The 23,246-nt window shown below is 37.6% G+C and overlaps 2 protein-coding genes across 2 annotated transcripts; one reads left to right on the forward strand and one right to left on the reverse strand.

Moving 5' to 3' along the window:
• Positions 1–4,322: 4,322 nt before the first annotated feature.
• On the reverse strand, positions 4,323–13,746 carry LOC122656020 (probable beta-1,4-xylosyltransferase IRX10L). The gene is made up of 4 exons (XM_043850440.1): positions 13,360–13,746; positions 7,880–8,268; positions 6,357–6,598; positions 4,323–5,148 (listed from the first exon to the last, which is right to left on the reverse strand). Exons 1-4 carry the CDS (start codon positions 13,499–13,501, stop codon positions 4,635–4,637), a joined length of 1,287 nt encoding a protein of 428 aa, XP_043706375.1. The 5' UTR covers positions 13,502–13,746; the 3' UTR covers positions 4,323–4,634.
• A 5,288-nt stretch (positions 13,747–19,034) lies between these two features.
• Positions 19,035–23,224, forward strand: LOC122656023 (phosphatidylinositol transfer protein 3-like). Its single transcript, XM_043850444.1, has 6 exons — positions 19,035–19,236; positions 19,942–20,200; positions 20,492–20,528; positions 20,695–20,800; positions 21,107–21,217; positions 23,039–23,224. The coding sequence occupies exons 1-6, from the start codon at positions 19,111–19,113 to the stop codon at positions 23,153–23,155; spliced, it is 756 nt and encodes a 251-aa protein (XP_043706379.1). The 5' UTR covers positions 19,035–19,110; the 3' UTR covers positions 23,156–23,224.
• The last annotated feature ends 22 nt before the right edge of the window (positions 23,225–23,246 follow it).

Genomic DNA, 23,246 nt, shown 5'->3' on the forward strand with positions numbered 1-23,246 from the left:
AGGGTGGAATTCTTCCAATGCTTGGGTGCAGGTGCCACACAATCTAGCATCCTTCTTTTTTTGTAAATAAATTTTAGGGAGAGTTACTGTGACGCCAGTGTAGCGAGGAATTTACACGTCTCATCAATGGTTGTGTGAAAAACATTATCATTCACATGAGGTCCACGTGGTCGAGAACATAGTTAGCCAAAACTAGAACAACAAAAAGGGAAACGGACGGTACAGGTTTTAAACGGTAAAAAATTGTAAATGGACTGTCAAATAAAACAATAAAAAAATGAAACGTGCATATTTCAGAAAAAAAAGAAAAAAAAAGCACTATTCTCATATAAATTGAGGAATTTTTAGTTGAAAACCTGCTTCTAATGTTCAAGACAACCGTAACATCCAAAATTAATCCATATATATTCCACAACCCATTGTAAGTTCGAAGATATGTCATCTAATAGCATCTGAAAAGTATCATCCAATATCAATTCCCAATTCATACACCATAATGACGAAAGTCTTGTTGAGCAATGTGGCTTGGCTATGGTGTTGTTCATTATTGTCAACACAGCCAACACACTCATGGAGCGATATATGTTCAGTTGGAGTTGGGAGTCATTGCTTTAGAAACCCTTTTTAATATATGCATCAGTTTATAGCTCAATTTCAGGGTCCATGCATTGACCTTGATTTGAAGGTGATATCATGAAAAATATAACCCTTGAAGTCATCTTTACGTTGGTGAAAGAATCATGTTGATTGCAGTTCGAGGGAGAGATTTGATCAGTTAAGCGAGCCAGTGCAGACGACAAGCAATTATGTGTAAAAAACGAAAACTTGTTTTTAATGTGTTTAAAACGAGAAAGGGGGTCGATTGCCTTTTTACCGTATGTTTGGGAAACAAATGAGAACATATGTTTAAAACAGTAAAAAACGACAATGCTGTTTTAAACACGTTTTTGCTAATTAGGGTCAAGGAAAATAATTAAAAAAAAAAAAAAAAAACCTATGTAAAAGGGAAATAGTACTTTGGCATCTAAGTGATCTTTTTCCCTAAATTTTTGTAGAGCGATGGAGATATGGTGCTTTGTAACGTGTTGTCGACTTGCCATTGGTGGGTCTTTTTTTTTTTTTTTTTTTTTTTTTTTTTTTTGTACTTTTGTTTTTAGGAAAAAGTTCCTCATGCCTTCGGTGTAGGGGAATCTTTTACGCCAAGACAATTGTGGTGTAAGGAACAACATTATCCATATATGACCCACATAGTTAGGAGTAGAGAGAGAAAACATAAAAAATATTCATGTGAGGGAATATGATACATTGGTTGCATGCGAAACTTTTTCCTTTTTGTTTTTGAAGGATAGGGTTTGTTTCTGAACTTCCATCTTTTCTCTATTTAGGAGGACAAGGTGCATATCGTTGACTTCACACATGAATAATTCCTCTTCCTCTACAATTCGTAAAATAAGGGGTGGTATTTGTATTTAGAAAGGATTTTTGTCCTGATCCTATAATTTTGTGCGTGACCGTGCATAAAATCTTTTTACCATAACTATTTATGGCCTTGGAATTGTCACGCTACTAGTATGGGATGGAATCTCTCACGCCAAGTCAGAGTAAGAATATGATTCCTACAATCATTTTTCTATTTTGTATTCTTTAATAACTGTGTCTGTGGAAAGAAACTCAGGCTCTTTTAAATTAATTTTTTGATGCACATACTAAGCAGTAATATTCAAGAAGTGATGAAAAGACTTACGCCATATATCATGGAATTGCCCTCACGAGGGTCAACTATATCATAGAAGTTATTTTCCAAATATTTGTAAGGGAAATTTCTGCCATTCCGTTATGCTTAACTTAAATTTATCAAAAAAATTCTATTAAATATTTTTTTCTTTTTCTTAATTTATAATAAAACAAACTTCAACCATCACTCTTCTCTGCATTTTTTATTTCAATATTCAAATTTCTACCAAAAATTTTTTTTTTTTTTCAATATTCAAATTACCTATAAGAACTCAACTTTATTATATTAAACTAATATATATATATATATATATAATTTTTAGATAACTTCAACTTCATTTGCTTTTATTTATTCATTCTTCAAAAATATTTTATGTTAGAAATAAGTAGAGCTTGACAGAGGACAACTATTTTTCAAAAAAGTGGTAGTATTCATGCCATTAATCTTTAGACTTATTAGTCCTTTACCACAAAAAATAAGGTAGCATTCGAAAAATTATCCTCTCCAATTTCCTATAGCTCGATAGTGTGGTAGTGCTAGTGTGGATGTCTGACACGTGGTAGCTCGGACATCCAACGGTCTAAGCTCAACATTGTCAATGAGCTCAGACCGTTGGATGTCTAAGCTGTCATGTGTCGGACATTCACACTAGCACTGCCACACTACCGAGCTATAGGGAATTGGAGAGGATAATAAAGTAGCATTCTTGAACACAAATTGTTGATCTCTTATACTTAAGAGTTGAGTAAGAACAACTGCCTAGTGCAGTTGGTAGTATTGTGGATCCTAAAAGCTTATCCTACTAGAAAGTTTAGGGTTCAAGCCTCTTAATTCTTCATACACGATGTTGTAAGGAGATTTTCTCTTCACCATGGATGAAGAAAAACTGGATCTGAAATAGAGATTTATTCCCCCCCCCCCTCCCCCTAAATTAAAATAACAAATTAAGATGAAGTGGACTTTCAACGATTTGCAGAATTTTATTTTGGACATTTTTTTTTTTTGGGACAAAAATTTGCATAATTAGATAGAAAGAGGGCACCATGTATTAGTAAATGTGCATGCCATATGTCAAATTTTTGGAGATTCATTGATTAATTAAAGTTTATAGCTTGGCTGGTATTTAGCTAGACATCAAAATGTCAATGAGAGAGGGGAGTTCCATGCCTCTACATAACAGAAGTCCTTTTAGACTCTTAAAATAAGAATAAGCTATCAAATTACAAAACCCCTTAATTATATTTTGAGGAGATCGGATTGTCTTTCAAAGTGGGTGGGAGGAAGATAGAGACGTTTTAACATTTTAAGACTACTTTAAAGATTGATTTATTTGGTAGAAAAAAAAATTAATAATAACCAGATGTTCTCATACTGTATGACAAGATTTTTAAATTTGTACACCTTTCCTCAATTATTTTTCCTCTATTTTTTATTTATTTTTTTTTCTTTCCAAATTTCAGAATTTGATATACGTTTTACCCAAAACAAAAATATATGAATAGATAAAGTTTTTTGTCCGGGAGTGTGGCCTATGCCAGCACTCCCATTAGTCTATCTCTCCTTTCTATATGAAAAGACACCTCTGTCCCCTTTGTTTTGAGGAGGACAGAGATAGACACATGGGAGTGTAGTGACACATGGGAGTGTTAGCGTACACTACACTCCCAAACAGAAAACAAATTCCCATATATATTATTGACTAATCTCCTCTACAATTGGCTTATCAATGCTGAATCCCTGGCCCCTTTGCTTTAAAAAAACAAAGGTTTTTTTCCGGTTTGTCAAGAAGTTAGATGATATCTATATCTGCAACAGTGGTTGCCACATTCTCGATTAGATATGCCTTAAACAATTGTGGAGATGTCACAAAAGCTTAAAGCACCCAAAAGCTAGGTGTATTTTATTAGTATTTGAAAAGCAACTCAGTGTGCTTTTTTGAACCAATTTCTTAAACAACAATTGGTGATGATTGGAACTACCATTAAGGAAGAAGGATAAAGTACAAAGGGTAAACCTCCCCCGTTATATCATCCAGAGATAATGATAGAATGAAAGTTTTTCTGACTAAGTGGAGCAACAAAGGTTTTCCCTGAGATGGGAAATGAAGGCCATTTATCCCCACAAGAGGGTTCTGTTCTGAATAAGTGATTTGCTACTAATTAATGAGCTTAAACATGATTCTATAGAACTCATAATTCATTAACTACTTCGAACGAATATCAACCAAGTATTGTGAGTAAATGGATCTAGTTTAGTTTTATTTTATTTTTAGTATGGAACCGGAAACAGGAAGTCGATCAGAGTAATACAGTGATCAAAAGGTTAACAGGTAATTTTAGAAAGTTCAAATCAACACTCAGCCATATGGGCATTTCAACTCAACTCAGCCTTATCCCAGCTAAATGGGGAAGGCTCCATATGAGCATTCTTGTTCTTGAAAAAATTAATTAATTTTAGTACCACCAGTTGAAGCTAGGCTAGAACTGGAAGTGTGTCTTAAACACCCTTTTATCTATAATGGTCGTTTATAATAACAAGTCCTCACCACCCAAGTCACAGAGCCACCATACTGAATTGAATTTCATTTAATATTCTGAGAGCTTCAAATTAAGATGTTAGCATTAAGATCAAATTATGATTACCCAATAAGGGCAAGTGCAACACATGCGTCACACATCTAAAACTCTACCTAAACCTAAACAAAGGAAGGGGGGAGGGGAAACAAGGATAAGTAAAATGTAATCGTTTTGGCTTTCAACAAAATGGTAATTTACAATTACTTTTTCAGTATGAATGAAATGAAGCCAGCATCCCGATGGAATTGACGTAAACAGAATTTGGGTGGGCTGAGGCGAGGCAAAAACGGTGAGATTATAGCATTCCAGAGTAGATGTTGCTGCTACCATGGTTTCAGGTCACCAACAGGACCTGCAGTCCAGTTTAAGATCTTCTCACCGCGCTTCAGGTAAACACTCTTGTCATGAGGCAACTTACGTGCGAGCCCATTCAGGATCTGATGGAAAGCATCTCCCGGCCGAGCAGGCTGTGGGAAAAGCATTGCCTGCTTCATTGAAGGGTTGGCAAGCAACCTCTGCTTCCTCAATATTACTTCCGGAGGTATTGACGTAAGGATGGTATCTAATTTAGGAACATCCTTCTCATCTACAAACACCCCAATTTCCTCCCACGGGATAGCATCTGCAAATGGTAGCACAATGTCATCTGCTATGATAACAGGAATACAACCAAATATCACTCCTTCAACCAATCTAGGACTCCACGGGGCCCAGCCCAGAGGACACAAGCAGAAAACAGCACGCTGCATGTCTTCATAATATGTACTTGGGTGCTCAGTAGAGATGTCAAAAAGTGGATTATCCTTGAAGTTTTCCCAAACTGATGCCCGTGCCCCTCTGTGCAATCAAACAACAAAAATTAGAGGATGCCCATTTACTTTCCAGTTCAATCCTGCAACCTATTGTTGGTAAACATGACACTGCAGTTAAGACACAGGCTTAACCCGACAAAAGGAAGAGATATAACATGCAAAACTTCAATTAATCAATCAACTTGTGATAAATATGATGGATAAAGCAAATTTCCATGGTAAGATAGAAGCTCTTGCATTGGAACCCAATTATAATCACATGACACACGTTTGATACACATGCAGGGATTATAACATTCAATCACATAACTAGACGGAAATCTATGCAATTAAATATGGAAACCTTGTTTGAGTAACTTTTCCCAACCCTGTGCCATTTCTTCCCTAACATCCACACGAAAATAGTAGATTGGAACACATTACCTACAGTAAAGAAGATCATCTAAACACATCCATTGCTTTCTCACTTTTGCTAGCTGCACCTTGTATTCTTATTCGGGAAAGCTGTGTGGTTGCACAGGCATGTGCTTCATGCTGGCTGCTACTTGAAATGCTGCTGGGTAAAACCAAAAACTGCCAGCAACTCCAGCCAGAGCTCCCAAATGGGTCAGCACCTATTGGCTTTTGTGGCCAGCACATTCAACCAGCTGCCTGCACCTCCAAACACAGCCCAAGTTGGTACAGCTTAGGATTTCATACCACCTCCAGGTTGAAGACCAATCTTCACCAGTTAACAAACACGGCCCAAGTTGGAACAGCTTATGGATTTCATACCACCTCCAGGTTGAAGACCAATCTTCACCAGTTAACAACTATGCTCTAAGCTGTTTGTCTTCCCATCCACCCAACAATCATAATAATAATAACAAAATAATTGGTCAGCACCTTTTGGCTTCTGTGGCTAGCGCATTTCACTGGCTGCCGACGCATCTAAACACACACCAAATCGGTAAAGATTGTGGGTTCCATATCACCACTGGGTTCAAGACCCATCGTCACGAGCTAAAGGTTAGATGCTACACTACTAGCCTCCTCATCAACATAACCACCATAAAGAAATAGGGAAAAACTTGCCAAGTGGATCTCCAAAATGCACCAGTCTAGATGATCCCACTGCAGATCCCTTACGATGATTGCGCACTATTTTTCAAGCGGTTGACCTAGAGTTTTAACTGATGCTACACTACTCATAATTTGCAAGTTGCTAATATCATAAGTGCAGTAGAAACATACCTTGCATAATAACCACCTTCTGGGTCATTTCCCACATCATAAAACAAACCCCGGAAATAAACAAAGATGGAGCGTGGAGTGTCTGGGGTAATCAAATGGGATTGCATTTTCTGTGGAGGAGCATATGGAGGAATTGTGATTGAACCCTCCTTCAGACAAACATGATTCCTCTGTCCAAAAGTCTGAACCAAGGTAGCACGTTGGAGCAACGAAAGAATCCCTCGTTCAATAGCTTTCTCTTCCTGCAACAACATGTGTACCAACCATAAATGAGTTACAACCAGGAAGAAACAATATGGAACCTCCATAAATACAAATTTGCGTTCAAATCCACTCAGAAAGGCCAGAATTTTGAACTTTTCTTACAACAATTGAAATACACCAGCAGCCATATGTTATGGAGTGCAATTAGCAAAGAACTTAAGCTATCTGGCCCATGTGGTACATAACATGCAAATGTAAGGGCATCTACTTCAACTTCTTAGAGCAAACTGACTGAGTGATCCTAACCTTTCACATATGGATTTGGAAGATTAAAATTGAACTGGCCATAAGATGTCACTGGGTCTGATAAAGTCATTCAATTAGAATATTTTGGCACCCACAAGCCCTCCAAGGACCACTTAAATGGTAGGCCCATGGCTCCAAGTCCTCCCTGCAGGCTATGATGCCTTGAGCCCTAAATATAAGATATCCAGGTACCCGTATTGACTTGTTACAATAATACAATTTGGTATTGACACGGGATCTCTTGGGACATGACTTCAAATAGAACATTCACCTTAAAACTCTTAGAAAGCGTGAACTGAAAAGGGGAAGAAAAAGTATAATTTATCAGGTGCTATAATATTAACCTACATTTACAGAATATTTTTTATATATTTCATGATCTCTTCATTGGAAACAGCCTCTTCTGCGAAGTAGAGGGGAAGGGTGCGTACATTTGCCCCTCCCAGACCCTGCAGTAGCGGGAGCCTCGTGCACTGGGACGCTCTTTATTTCATGGTTTCTTCAGAATGATACATCATTTTGAGCCACATAGTTGGTTTCTGCTAACTTGACTGTTGGATTAGTCGTACACTTTATGGATTAACCACATGTCAGATGTCAGAATCAAATTCAATGAAATAACACCCCATATATGTCCATGCACTCCATCATAGTCCCTGGATTTTCAAAGCTTTATTTTTTGGTCTTGTCACTTGACAAAATCCATTTGGGCTGAAACTTGACATGTAGACATGGGACTTTGGGTCCACCCATCCACACACTGAACTCCATCTGATCTGACAGATGGCAGCTTATCAGAACAGCCCATTACAATCAGGTTTTTATCTACACCAAAGTTGCCCTATTGTTTGGGGATTAAGCAATGGTATATCATACCCAACACACCTGCATCCATATGTGGCTAATGTACATAGCAAGTGGCAATGGATGAGAGGACAGTTTCTTTTGTCCATACACCCACACACAAGTACTATTCTGAAGAGATATGTGGAAAAAGAATGTGTCTTATTTACCTGATAATGAAAGCAGGCTCCAAAGTCATGGGGGACAACGAAGAAGTGATCAGCCCCTTCTGTCCTATTCCAGTAAGGCCAGTTTGAAGAGATCAGCTGGATTGCACTTCGCATCATTCGTGGGGATTTGAAAGGCAAAGGAAGCCCATTTGGCGTAAGGTCACAAGTAGTGTATACAGGGGTGTAGAACCAGTCAGCTTCTTCAGGATTGAGTGTTCGAACTGGACTGCCTAACAGAAACCGATGCATGTAGATCTCAGCAGCAAACATGTGGTTAAGGCATCTGGGATCCTTCTGCAGTATTTTCTTGTTGTATTTGCTTGGCAGCTCATAAACAAACACTTTTAATCTTCCCACAGGATCATCTTCCAAAACATCACCAGCGCTTCCTAAGGTTGACCAAAAAGGTAATGGTCTCAGGTCCCATAAGTAGAAATTTAACTGGTAAAAACTGTTTAGACTTCATAGATTTTTGGGTTTAATGGGTGTAAACATGATGAAAGCAAAATATTTAAAGATTTATCCATGTAACTGTAGTAACAAAATTATTGTGACAACCACATGAAATCTTCATAATATTTGCGTGAACAAATTTAGAGGGGGCAAAAAAAAAATTCCAAAAGATATACAGTTTATTAGAAAAATAAATCAAATTTTATTAGAAAACTACATTGAAACCTAACAATCACATGTTCAAGTCCATCTTAGCTACCAGGAAAAAAAAGTAAATGAGTTAAAGTTTCAATGATATATGAACATTCCAACACAATACAACAACAACAAACAAACTCAGCCTTATCCCAACTTAATGGGGTTAGCTACATGGATCCAAGCAAAACAAATTAGGGAAAATTGAGGTCAAAACAAAAGGAAATGAAGAGATGGGAGAAGAGGGATGGGGAGTGAGATGAGAAATGGAAAATGGAAAATGACAAATGCAAGATGGACAATAAAAGGAAAAATGAAAGTAAGAGGAAAGAGGCACAGCCCAGCAAGTCAGGATAATCTCAGCTAAATGGGGTCTGCTACATGGATCCTTGCCCTCCAATATGCTCTATCCAAGGTCATACTTGGAACAAGACCTAGACTATGCATGTCCTTCCTCACAGCTTCTCCTATGGTCATTTTAGGTCTGCCCCTTGCTCTTTTAGCTCCTTCAATCGGGATCATATCACTCCTCCTTACTGGGGCATCCCTAGGCCTCCATTGAATGTGACCAAACCACCTCAAATGACTCTCTCGAAGCTTGTCATTGATCGGGGCAATTCCCAAGTCAGCTCTAATACGTTCATTCCTTACTTTGTCCCTCCTAGTTTTTCCGCACATCCATCTTAACATCTTCATCTCTGCTACACATAGCTTCTCAATATGACACTTCTTAACTGCCCAACATTCTGCCCCATACATCATAGACGGTCGAACAACAGTCCTATAGAACTTTACTTTAGGCTTTAAAGGAATATGTTAATCACACAGCACTCCGGGCACACCTCTCCACTTTAACCATCCCAATTTAATTCTCCGTGAAACATCATCCTCTATGTCACCTTCTTTATTAATGATTGACCCCAGATGAAAACTTAGGGAAACAAAAGCATCATTGCAAACATTGAGAAACTTATTTATTTATTTATTTTTTGAATTCTCTACTATGAAGTTCTGAAAAAACATTGGAGAAAGTATCCCCAACCGATGCGGAACCCAGGTCACAAAACCCGTTTTGGCTAATGGGCCCACCCAAACGCACAATAGACTAATATGCCAATGGGGCAATCTTCTAATAGAATAGATTTCACAAGGGACTATTGGTAAGTAAAGACTTAATGGATACAAAGGGAATTAGAATAGTGTGGGGACCAACTTGGAATAAAAGTTAAATAAAGGACTAAGGGGATAAGGGATGGGTAATATGGGAAAGAAAGAAATAGAGAGGTTTGAAAGACAACTTACGATTGAGTTTCTTCAACCTCCAGCCAAGGAAACCGAACCAGTGACAATGGAGTTCCGTATAATTGATCCAGAACCATAATCAAGACTTCCAATCTCATAGGAATTTAAGAACAGGTTTGTACCTTGTAAAACCCTATCAACCCAAGCCATAAGAACTCCAGCTGAGAAGCATTACATTAACCAGCTTCTAAAGTTTGGAAAGAACATTAGTTGCAGGTCACAATGGGATTTCAGATGAAATCTTCTCAGTTGGAATGATTCCAGCAACCCAGAATCTAGGCTAGCCTAGCCTAGGATAAGAAGCCCGGAGTCAACAATTTGGGGAAGAAACAGGAAGGAAAGAGAGATATTGAGTCTCCCTAAATCTGTATCCAGTTACGCTAGAATAGTCTTGAAAAGTTCAGAAACTCAAAGACATAAAACATTGGAAGGAGAAGTCAGAATCGCAGGGGGGGAGAGAGAAGAAGAGATGAGAAGGAGATCACAGGAAGAAGGGGGGGGATCTCACACAAAACACCCAGCCACACAGGCTCTTCACAAAAACAACTATTCACTTCATTCAGAAGTCAGAATCGCAGGGGGAGGGAGAGAAGAAGAGACGAGAGGGAGATCACAGGAAGAAGGGGGGAGGATCTCGCACAAAACACCCAGCCACGCAGGCTCTTCACAAAACAACTATTCACTTCAGTCTCTAATCTACTCCCAGCGATGGGGATTACACAATATGCATAAAGAGAAATAAAAGACTCCTAAATATAAAGACTAACCCTCTAACTAGGAAATTAGTTCACATAAAGAAACTTGGAAAATAAACCTGATGTCCTACTTAACCTATCCAACTAAAAGATAACATGATTATCCCAATTAAATAAATAAAATTCTACTGAACCAAAACCCAATTCAGACCCGGTTCATTCCCAATTCACTCCTGCATTACCACATACTTGACACAGCACATCACTAATTCATAGCGAAATCATACACAATAATAGTAGTTTGAAACTTGGTTACAGCTACCTAATTGACCTTCTAACTTTGGAATCAAGATTCAACTTGGCTGAGCCAGTGAAAAGCGGGATCCTTAACCTTTAGTTGAATCAAAACTCAGCCAATCTTTTGTGAATTCCAAATTTGACCTAACAACACAAATCCCGATGCTACCAAGTCAAATCAGCAAGGATGCCTATCAGAAGTTCCAGTTCTCACCATAGCTATAGTAGCATGGGCACATCATAAGAGGATTTCTAGAAGGAAACACAAAGATACAACTTTCCATGAAACAGATTTTTTTTTATTCAGAATTTTTCATTCGATGTTTCAACAGTTTTTGAGACCACCAAATTCAGTAAGGTTCCAATTTAATACCTAGTGTCACATCACCAGTCCCCACCATGGTTATGCTAGTGTAAGAGAACACGGTTTCCAGAGAAAATGGAAAAAATAAATTGAAGATAAAGTGTAAATTCTTCCACATTAACCAGATTTTTTGTGCTCAATGTCTAAACTTGTGACGGATAAAATGCAAAGAGTAAAAACTTAATGATCTCATACACAAATGGTAATGATCTAAGACCTGGGATTTTTTTCCTTGAGTGAGCACCAGGAGAATTAGAATTGACCCAATGAATTGTGAAACAAGAGTTAATCAGGGGACGCACTCAGTTTCAACAGAAAGGAGAAAAAGATGAATCAAACATTTTGCTAATTTAATTTGGCTCCAGAGGACAGGAATTAAAAGAACAAAAGAAATACAAAACACAAAGTTATAGTGTTGTAGCCTAGTTTCAGACAAGCAATGACAGTACTAGTAATTTGCATCACCATGGACATCCAGCCTTGGTCAGCCTCAGGTAAAACCAAGCAACAGACTAAGTTAAGAAATCCTATACCAGCCAAGACATAAAAGTATCCATAGCTTCATTTTGCAGTGCATTAGTAGCACTTTGAATTAATCAAGAAAGTTCAACTTCCCCTAACGGATGTCAGAACAGATAGGTTATTGTTTATCACAAATTCCAAGGATTTAAACTTGGGATCCAAGAACAGATTGAACAGATTGCACTTCATCGACCCAATCCGAGTGTTCAGTCAGTTGAGTTTGGCTGATCCTTCCTGAGTATCAGACTATCAGCCGTAAGGAGGGATTAACAGACCAGTTCAGTGGAGTTTCTGGAAGATTGGAATCCAATTGCGGATTAATACTTGAAACTAAGAAAATTCTAATGCACACATTTTTGTACCTGAACTTGGCTACTGAGCTCTAACTTCAGATGGATTCTTGTGGAAGCAGCCAGATCTTTTTGGAGTTAGAAGTTGCAAAGACCATAAGTCTCCTGGTTTACCATTTTCCACGACTACAAGGATGCAGTTAATTACATTTGACAAATTAGAAGTGACATATGTTCTCAATCTACACTGTCTAGAGTTTTTCCTTGGGAAAGGTAAAGTAAGCTGCTGGTTTTGTCAACCTCCCACGAGGACCCTCTATTTACCGAATCTAATGACTCCACTAGCTGAAATTACCAAAGGATGCTCCTCTTACAAAGAGCATCCTACCAAATCTAAAACCTTAACCTAAGAAAATATCAGTAAAACAAATATGTCAGCCCAAGTTCAATGATTAAAGATTTCATGATCAGTTGAACAGGATGATCCACTCTAATCATAAATGAATCATTACGAACCTGACTCTTAATTGGTTGGATTCCAAAATAAGATTTTAAACCCTAGTGACACCTCCATGGAGCTACAGGCATACAACCAAAATTAAAGCAACACGTGTTTACGATAAAAATAAACCTACGGATTTAAATTCAACCCATTCCAAAGGACAGGAAATACCAGGAATGTACCTTATCCTAAGTTTTTTTTCTTGAGCTCAATATATTTTTCCTATCACATTTTACAAAGGACGAGGAATGATGATTAGATCAAAGATATAGAATTTGAAATCAAGGCCCCAATTTTCAACCCCAGACAAATATAAAACATGTAGAATATCCTGAGAACTATGAAATTCTACGTGAATTGATTGAGAAAATCCAGAAGGTGTCCCCACAGATTCATCATATGCATAAACTTTTAATTGATATAGGACCAGACCAACACCTGGAAGCAATCCAAACTCACAGAAATAAGAATAATAAACTTAAAAAATGCAAACTAACAAAAACAAGCACAAAGCTGAAATTCAGCTATATATATATATATATATATATATATATATATATATATATTTGGGGGGGGGGGGGGGAGGGGATTTTCAGTACAATATCAGTTCTAGTATGGAACAGAACCCATACACACTGATCCCAAAATGGTCACAAATTTCGAGTATAAGAGAAGAACCACAGAACTAACTAAAGACCCCTGAGAGGAAAAGTGAAAGAAAAACCTAAATCTCATTACTTAAGGGCATCCAAAGGACACTACAGTGGCAAGCCGGAGACAAATCAAACAAAAGAATTCATGGAAATTAAAGATTAAGATTCCAATTTAAACGAAGATAAAGAGAAGTGTGAGAGAGACACCTGAAATTCGCTCCGTCTGTTGACTTTGGTCTATCTCGTCGGCCCCAATCATCAAAAGAGAAGCATAAACAAGGAGAACAACAAAAGCGAAAGTCGAAACCCTCATTTTTGTGTGGGAGAGTCCAACCCAATCTCCGATCATAGAGAATCAAAAGAAACGGTGGGTGGGGGAAATAATCCTGGAAGAGAAAATGGATATGGGTTTTCGAGGATACGTCTCAAAGACGAAAATAAGACTTTAAGTTAATATGGAAACGAGATCGTTGGGACGTCTTATGGAGGAATTGGTTGAGAGATTTCTTAGATGTTGGGTTTGGATGAAAGAATAAGAAATGTTGGAAGCTTTACAGCTAGGGATTTTGATATTTGACGGACTGAAATTGCTTGAAGAAACAGAGAAAGAGAGTTTTAATTCCGTTTCTCTATGGTCTTCCACCAAAAATCTTGAAATCCCAGATGGATTTCTGAAAGCTCCATTTACTTCATCCAAGTGATAACAAGTTTGATGGAGCAAACCATCTAATCTCATGACTCATGACACCACCAAAACAAAGCAGTAAGAACCTTCAGCCTTCTTTCGATGGATCCTCTCCCGCTCTCTCCCCACACCCTCCTCTTTTTTTTTTTTTTTTTAAAGTTCTTTCCAAATATTTATTTATTTATTCTCTTATTAATATATGTATTTAGTACTGTACCAACATGAAAAGGTTCCTGCTGCCTTCACTGGAAATGAACGGTTAAGATTGATGATTTAACTGACATGTGAGGTTCGTTTCGTAAGTTTCAACCGTCGGATTGGTGCCATGAGAATGATGGCTATGGAAACTGGATCACGTAAGGTGCAACACAATGCCCCAGCCTCGTGTTGGCCGATTCCAACAATAATTGCGAATTGAGAGAATACTCATATACGACCAGAAACGAAAATGATCAGGGCCCATCCAACATAAGTTATTCCATATTTTGTATGTCGACTGAACGATCATCACCGTTCAAACTCTACCTAAAAAAATCACCACCGTTGAACCATCTGATATAGTGGGGGAAGGTAAGTTTCATTTGGTTGAAATCATTAATAATTAATTTGGTGGATGATGGCAAAGACCAACTTGCTGCCAACTTACGACTTCACCAAAAAATAAATAAAAAAAATACTTGTTGCCAATTCTTTCTCACTTGTTAGATTGTAATTGTAGATAAGATATCAGATTAATCTGAATAGTTCTTTGAATTTCCACATAATTAATTAATGATTCCCAAATGTTGAGGTAACCAAAAAAAAAGGAAAGAAACAAATATGCATAGGATGATTCATTTACTAGACTTGGCTACAACCTTGTCCGGTTTGGGCGTTGGAGTGGGACACAAAGCCAGGATAGATGAGAGAGGGTGAGGCAAGGAGGGAGAGAGAGAGGCAATGAGGGGGACGCAGAGGTTAAGAGGGGGAAGGGGATGCAGAGAGGTGGGTCACGAAAGGGAATGCAGAGGCGGGGTGGGGGGTGGGGGGGGGGGGGGGAGGGGGGGAGATGCAGAGAGGCAAGGTCATCAACATATGTGCAAATTTTTATTTTATGGGAAAGTGTGGTACTATTACATGCTCATATGTCTTGGTGTAAGAGCCACACGATCAGGTAGCATACTTTTTCCCGTTTATGTTTTTAGATTGTGGGTTCACAAATTTTCCACCCAAGTTGTCAAAAAATCTATCCAAGCCCCATCAAGTTTATGGGTTTGGAATCCTTTAATTAAAAAAATGATTGGATCGCTTAAAGGTTCCTAATTTTTTGTTTTTAATAAAGAAGAAAAAAATATATTTATTTAAAATTTTGTTCAAGATTTATAGGGAGTGGAATTTTTTTTTTTTTTTTTTGAAAGGGGCACAGTAAAGAGTGGATATTCTGACTATGACTATGTCACAATGACAAGCTTGACCATATCGTTTGTGTTTAAGGATTAGGGATCTAATAATAAAGGGAATAACCTTATACATGCTGACATGGTGATGAACTATCAAATTTCACAAGTGATCTATTTAAAGAATTCATTTCTCCAATACTTAGAACAACTAAATCATCATTCCAAGTGACAAAATATTTGTCATACAATCAAACAAGATCAACCAAACCACAAGGATATGAGCATCATCCACAATGGTGGAAATATCCATCAAATATATAAGGTCAACTTAAAATGAAAACATCTACTAAAGTCTTGCAATCTGCCAAAGCCAAATCAGCTTTCGATTGTTCTTGCCGCTTAAAGGGGGGATGGAGGGATTCCCTATACTTAACGGTCTGTATAGTACTTGATAAGAAATGGAAAGAAAAGAAAAGAAAAACATAATAAAACAAAAGTAACAATAAGTTTACGTGTTTTTCTCCTTTTGTCTTTTAAAAAAAAAATTCTTGCCAACCAAACATATATATTGAGTAATTCAAACACATGAATAGTTTTCAACTCTATTAATATATGTTTTCATCCATGTATATTCAGGGAGGAATTATCTCACAAATGAGCTCATTATACAGCTCTCGTCCCTACTGGCAAGGTTGGCATGGAATGGCATGCAACAATCCATTCCCGGAGCATGCAAAATGATGCATTTTTATTCATTTTGTTATTTCTTCTCTCTTAAAATCTCAATGTTTCTATCTTGCCGACATGTGAGTGCAATCAATTTAGTTTGTCGAAGAAAGATTTTTTTTAACAACAATTTTGTAATTATATTTACATTTTTGGTAAAAGTATTCCTTTATCCATAGAGAATAATTTATTTTCCATTGGTGATCTGGCCTTATGATTGGAATTTGAGTTTAGCATCAACTCTCACACCTTATTGTTCATGGTTACAATTACCCTTCCTAGGTTTAATCATAAGGTTTAGATGGTTATGATGCGGGGATTCTTCCTTCACTATGATTTAAAAGAAAACTTGTTCTTGTAGCATTTTTTTTTTTCATTAAAAAAAAATAAAGTCAGAAGCTATGTTGATTGCGAAGAGAGTTCTAGAAAAGTGCGAGTCTGAGACAATAGTACAAAAAAATGACTTGACATATAAAATGCAATTTCTAATTGTTATTTAGTTGTGTTGAGATAAATGTAGGATATATTGCTTTTGTGTTTGTTTGTATAAGTCAAAAATATAATTTGGATATTGTAATGGAATTAAGTTTTCCTTCACCCATGATAAACAATGAAGGGCGAGATCAACTGTGATTTGATCACTTGATTAGACTCCTAGAATACTGAGGTTATGTTTGGTATCTATTCTTGAAATGCATTCTAGGCCAATTTTGCATTCTTGATAATAAAAACAATACTTTTTATCATTTGACAATATGAAATCAACGTAGAATGCATACTAAACGCAGCCTAAGACTTGAGAACGACTACGAATCAAAATCAAATCATCTCATCATTAAGTGGTTCTAGTTTCAAAGTTTGGAACCGCTAAATTTTATATGGCCAACCGATTAGGATCCATCTTGATTAATTGGAAAAGTCCCAATTGACTCCTGCACTTCAGCCTATCCGCTTGACAAATTGACAACCACACCATACATACGGCTAACTCTAATTTTATGTCTTTTGGGTAGGGGTGCAAGCTAGACCCTACGAGTTTGAGCCCGCCCTAAACCCGACAAGGCCTGGACTGGGTTTTTCACCACGAAGGGCACGCAACGTTTAAGATTCTTAGGCTCGAGTTAGGTTTAGGCCGGGACAACTGAGGCTTTAGGTTAAGTCCAGACAGGCACAACACAACCTTGTATATAAGACAAAAAAAAGTTCTAAGGGAGGAAAACAACGCACTTGTTTTTAATCTCACATTCAAAATTTAAGAAGGGAATAAAAGATTTTAAATAAGGAGAGATACTCGATATTTCCAAAGTTGGTTATTAAACTCAATTTTTATAAATTAAAAAAAAAAAGTTATTAAACTCAAATGGATAGCTTAGGCTCTATTTGTCATAGTTCATAATTATATGTACGATCTATTAAGTAGCAATTCTGTAGATGATCATTAATGGAATCTAACAGTTTATGGTGATAAATCATAAGCAACTGTCGAGTTGTTTATAAATTTATGCTTATTTTGATTATTTTATTAAGAATTAAGGATTGTAAATCATACCAAACACATCAATTTATATTTATGTGTCTGATTAGAACATAAATTTAAACTATACCAAAGAAAATCTTAGTTGATAAAGACCAACAGTTTAAAATGTAGAGGTAGGGTCAAGCCTAGGTTGAAATATTTCAACCTAACCTAAGACCAGGCTTAGGCTGAATCTTGACTCTTGAGGACCCAGAGTTGGACCTAGGTTTTCAAAAACTTGGTCCAGCCTGACTCTGTTACTCCCTCTAATATTGGAAAAACTCGTTGATAATTTAATAATATTCTCAATTCTTTTTTTTTTTAACAAAAAGAAAAAGAGAGTGAGACAACCAAATCCTTTCCCAACGCATCTGATGGATGAGCATCGCATTGGAATGTGTGTCAAGTGTGCTAGCAATTGAATGTGCGTTGGATGCGTGAAAGAGAGAGGTTTTGGCACCCAAACCATACGGTATATGAAAGGATTTAAATCCTCTTCAGCGCCCTCATTTGCCAATGAGATGCAGTGAGGGTTCGGCTAGATGACACCTGGAATATTTTAAATCCAGCGGTTGTTTATCAATTGATTCAATTCTTTTTTTTTGTTCTCTCTTTTTATCCAACAGTTGGATTTAAAACATTTCACGTGTCATCCTCCCTGCACCAATGAGGGGATCTTTATCCCTTCCAACTCCCTGCTCGGACCAGCTCCCCTTTGCCTCTAACAAGGGGGCATAATGACAACCCTACCCTTGCCCAAACACTTTGCCTGGGTAGGGTTCAACCCCCTTATTAGAAGTATTGGGGAACTAGATTGGGTAGAAAAATAAAAAAGATAATTTTCCCGGATAAGGGGAAGATGATTTAAATCCTTCCTAAGGAGGAACTCAATTCTATATTTGAAGAGTGAGAGAGAGCAAACTTTGGATCCTCTGTTGCCAGGCAGCCATGCGGCTGACATGCGGCCTCACACAGGCAAGGCATAGACCCCTCCAAGGGCAGATGCTCAGGCAATGGATGAGGTGATCATTTTGCCCCAACCTGTGTGAGGCCGTATGCAAGCTGCACGACTGTCCGGCAGCAGAGAAGTACTCTCTTAACCAACGAAGGCACGAAATGCCAATTGCCAAGTGCCCTGCCAACCAATCAACCATGTCTATCTTGCTCTCCGTCACTCAATCACTCACTCTCTCTGTCTGCGTGTCGTCTCTGTCTCGCAGTCTCAACTTTCATGTGACTAAACGACGAGTGAAGTCGACGGAATAATGGACGGAAGCGGATCATATCTTTAGTCAATTATTCGTTCTACATCGACAAAACTCTCTCTTTCTCTCATCCCTGTCTCGCAGTCTCATCAGTACTCTCCTCCTCTTGTGAATATACGATGTGTGGACATGAATATATGATGCATGCGTGGTTGACGGAAACCACCATATTATAGTGAGGTAGTAGTAATTGGGCAATTCTCGCTCTTTCCGTCTTCATCAGTACCCCGGCCCGCATTGTTGTAGTTTTGTTGACTTGGGGAATTAAGTTGGAGACTTTGAAGCGCGCGGGCTGTGTGAGAGAGAGGGAGAGAGACTGAAAGAGCTTCTACTTTCAAGTTCTCAATCTCAATTTGATCGATCGCTGTGCAACGCGCTCTGGAGGGAATGGGTTCCAAAGAGGCAGCGGAAGCGTCAAAATCTGCGCAGGACTGCACAGGTAGCAATGAGACGGAACGCAGCAAAGTGGGTCTCATGAGATCCTTCGTTGAAAAACAAGACCCCTCTGCTAAGGTTTTAATACTATTTCAACAATTCGATCCCTTTCTTTCTAGTTTTTGCTTCTCTCAAATTATTTCTTTTACCTTTTTAAACATTCTCATATTTTTATTGGTATTTTTTAAAACTCTGAGCGGTTACTGACTCAGCCATGGTTTTCGTAGCTTTAAACTTAATTAGACTTAGACAATTTTGGTAACTAATTGGTTCTCCTTTCTTTGTTTTGGGTCTTCCAACTCTGTCTGTCTTTGCCCTCAAAATTGCATTTCTTTCTCTCTTTGATTGCTTTACTCCCTAGTTTTCTCTATGTAATCCCTTTATTCGTTTCATAGAGCATTTTTTTTTTCTCACACTTCACCCACTCAGTGAGCTCCGCTACTACTCTGTATTCCTTTCTTTCTTTCAGTCGGATGTATAATAATTGGTTTCTTCTCTCTCTCTCTCTTTCCCTTTTTCCTTTTTCTTTTCCTGATAAATCAAATTTCCAAAGAACTCCGCATTGCTTTCTGGTTCTGGTTTAAGCATGGACTTGGATTATGCTTATTGGTGGTAACTTCTTGGATCGGTACAATGCGATGAGATTGTTGACATTGGATGTCATTTTATTACTACCAAATGGACACTTGCTTAGTTTATTTATTTAATGTCTTCCCACTTTATCACTTTCAACAATGGCCCCAGAAACTGGTTAACAATTAAACATGTGTTTCTCTCATTCAGGAGGAGGATGATCTGATGATCCGAAGGTTTCTGCGTGCTCGTGATCTAGATATTGACAAGGCCTCTGCTTTATTCCTCAAGTATCTAAAATGGAGACGTTCATTTCTCCCTAATGGTTCCATTTCTGAATCAGAAATCCAAAACCATCTTTCCCAGAACAAGCTGTTCCTGCAAGGATTGGATAAGAAGGGGAGACCCATATTAATCGTTCTTGCTGCCAGACATTTTCCGATTAAAGGGGGCACAGATGAATTAAAGCGTATGTTCGATCATACTCGGAAAACCTACTACTTTCCATTTCTTTCTTTGGTGGCTTGGACTCAAGAATCAACATGACTGATAATCTTCCAAGTATACTCATGTTTTCAACTCTACTGATTGATTTGAAAACCATATATCGACTAAATTTACCTTGAATGACCTTCTGTTTTGCACCTCCCCCTCTTTCAGTTTCTTTTTCAAAACCTTCTCTGTTCTTCCTCTAGGATAGAGCAGATATTGTGGTTTAAAGTTTCAATTTGGTTGTCTGATTATTGCTTTGTCTTTACAGGTTATGTAGTTTATTCTTTCGACAGAATATGTTCAAGGTAATCAATCCATTGATTTATTGGATATGTTATGTGCCTTAGTCTTCTTTTATGTTTCAAAGCACAGGTTTACATCTAGGTTACAAATTTTCTGTTACATTATAAAACTCTTAGCTTATGGTTGAAAAATCTGTAGACTGAGTTAAAAGTTATCCCAATCATGTAGGATGCCACAAGGACAAGAAAGGTTTGTTGCTATCTCAGACCTTAAAGGATGGGGATATGCAAACTCTGACATACGTGGATATTTAGCAGTTTTATCAATATTGCAGGTACGATTCTCCACCATGAAGCTTTCTCTAGACTAGGATGTGAAAATTTGATCTAGAACTAGGGAAGACTTGTAAGTCACAGAGTCATATGCTTTGAGATGAAGGTGCATGGTCTAAATTTATCATATATAAGAGTAAAACTTGAACCTGCTCAATACTCAGTAATTCATAAAGAATTTGTATAACTACAGTAAGTGCATTGCCCAATTACAATTTGAAAGGTAATACTGCTACTCCAATGTCAATGTGCATGCCATCATGTACATAATAAGGATTGTATTATAACTCTGCTTGCTCTAATGACAGGATTGTTATCCAGAAAGGCTTGGCAAGTTGTTTCTAATCCATGTGCCGTACCTATTTATGAAAGTATGGAAGATCATTTACCCATTTATTGACAAGAACACAAGGGATAAGGTAATGTTCTGAGCCCATCTCCTTACTCCTTTCCATGTATTATTCTCATCTCCAGTCAGAGAGAATGGACATTCAGTCTTTATGATGTCAATGGTAGCCAAAGGTCTATTACAGTGTCGATCTCTTTAATGTTTCTTAGGTCACCTCGGACCACCTTGAAATGGCATGCTAGTGTCTAACTGTACCTGTCATATCCAAAACACACTGCAGATGACTGTAGGACTGGATCAAATTAGACCTGTAAAGATAAAAATATTCCACATTTTTATGGACCGAGGATCTGTTGACGGCCCCCTTCACATTTCGTTATATGGAAGGCACAGCTAGTCATGCCATGTTGTAGTCAGATGGGGCTGTAATTTGGTGGACAAGTAGACCCAAGGTCCCCTGCTCACATGTTAAGTTTTAATCCCAAACAGAGTTTGCCACTGGAAAAATGAAGAATTGAAAAAATTAGGACTACCATGGACCACGAGAGGATGCATGGACATACATGGGAGGGTAAATAATTGAATTACAGCCTGAAATTGCTTGGGGAAAAAAATAGAATTAGAGAACTTAAAGATGAACTTTCTAGCAAGGTAACTCCTCAGAAAGCATAGAGTTTTAACCACAATGTACATTACAGAACAGGTATAGTTCGTAGAACACCTTATGATATGCAGTCAATCTCAAAGACCCTCTTAACATGACAGCTTAAATAAAGCTGCCCTAATTTCTTTATTTTCCATGGGAGTAGAGGTTGTTAAATATAGGTAGTCCCTATAGAATTTTATTGATAGAAATAAAGATTAGAACCTAGCTAGTGGGAACTGAGTGTTGCAACAAATGCTAGAAACAATAAGAGTAGTCTCACTTCCAATATACAGAAAAAGGTAAAATATTCATTTGGGACACACACTGTGACATTACTACTTAAACAACATCTGTGTAATCAAAAGTATTGGAGTCATCTTATCAATAAAAACTATTCCCCTTGCATCTTTTGGAAGAACTAAAAAAAAAAAAGTGAATTTCTGCATGTTAGCCATAGCATTGGTTGCTTAATTAGTTTCCTTCAATTTATATGATTGAATGCTTAAGCCTTGCTTTGTTCCCCTTATTTTGTATCAGCAACATGTTATTGCCTACAGAGGTTTTCTGTATACCATGTAAGTGTCCACAATCACCCTTGCCACATTTACACCAACAAGTGCTTAATAGATGCAAAATATGTCCCCTTTAAAAAATGTCTAAACAGCCCATCCCCACACCCCCTAATGAGGGATCTAGGTTGCCCCTACAAGAGCCATCAACAGTAAACTACAGAAAGATTCTGCCTCATCCATTTGATTAAGAATACATTTTTTTATCTTTACTGGAAAATAGTCAGCTTGAACCCTTTAAAATCAATCTTGTACAACCCCAAACTTATTTATTGCAACAGATTCTCAGAACCAATATTTGTCTAAGGATCAACATATTGAGAACAGGAATTCAAAAGCATTTGCTTTTTCTCTCCTTTTTTTCTCCTTCCATATCTCCCACGTTTGCAAAACATGGCAGAGTACCACTTCTTCAAACATTGGGATGAAGTATGAAAAAATTCCATTACTTCTTTGTATACTTTAAGTACTACCATTTTCATGAAAGAAAAAAAAAACTATTATAAGTTCTGAACTCCATTGAAAATTTATCTTTCTGTCACTAACTTTAGACAAGCAGAGCCTAAATTACTATTATATGCTGTGGTCCTTTAGTCTTCCAACAACTACATGCAAACCTGAGCTATAGCCATACTTATCTTTAATACTGTTCATATGATGTGGATACCCTGAGCAGATAGTATTTGTGGACGACAAGAAGCTGATGTCAACTCTAGTTGATGACATAAATGAGAGCCAGCTACCAGAGATGTATGGAGGTAAATTGGCTTTAGTTCCTATTCAAGACGGCTAATTAGATAGTTCATCCTGTACGTGATGTCTCTCTTCCAATCAACTTTTAATTTGTCGAGTCAACTTGAGAGAACCTCTTATAAGGTCTGTAC

The sequence above is a fragment of the Telopea speciosissima genome, chromosome 3, assembly GCF_018873765.1.
Source record: "Telopea speciosissima isolate NSW1024214 ecotype Mountain lineage chromosome 3, Tspe_v1, whole genome shotgun sequence".
Lineage (NCBI taxonomy): Eukaryota > Viridiplantae > Streptophyta > Magnoliopsida > Proteales > Proteaceae > Telopea > Telopea speciosissima.

Excerpts from the sequence above, each read along its gene's own strand:
- LOC122656023 (XM_043850444.1), top strand. The coding sequence starts at position 19,111 with ATGGGTTCCAAAGAGGCAGCGGAAGCGTCAAAATCTGCGCAGGACTGC. Across the intron at positions 20,201-20,491 it reads GGGCACAGATGAATTAAAGC|GTTATGTAGTTTATTCTTTC; the intron begins GTATGTTCGATC and ends TTGTCTTTACAG. Across the intron at positions 20,529-20,694 it reads TTCGACAGAATATGTTCAAG|GATGCCACAAGGACAAGAAA; the intron begins GTAATCAATCCA and ends CCAATCATGTAG.
- LOC122656020 (XM_043850440.1), bottom strand. The coding sequence starts at position 13,501 with ATGATCGGAGATTGGGTTGGACTCTCCCACACAAAAATGAGGGTTTCG. Across the intron at positions 8,269-13,359 it reads ACAGACGGAGCGAATTTCAG|GAAGCGCTGGTGATGTTTTG; the intron begins GTGTCTCTCTCA and ends GGTCAACCTTAG. Across the intron at positions 6,599-7,879 it reads GAGCCTGCTTTCATTATCAG|GAAGAGAAAGCTATTGAACG; the intron begins GTAAATAAGACA and ends ATGTTGTTGCAG.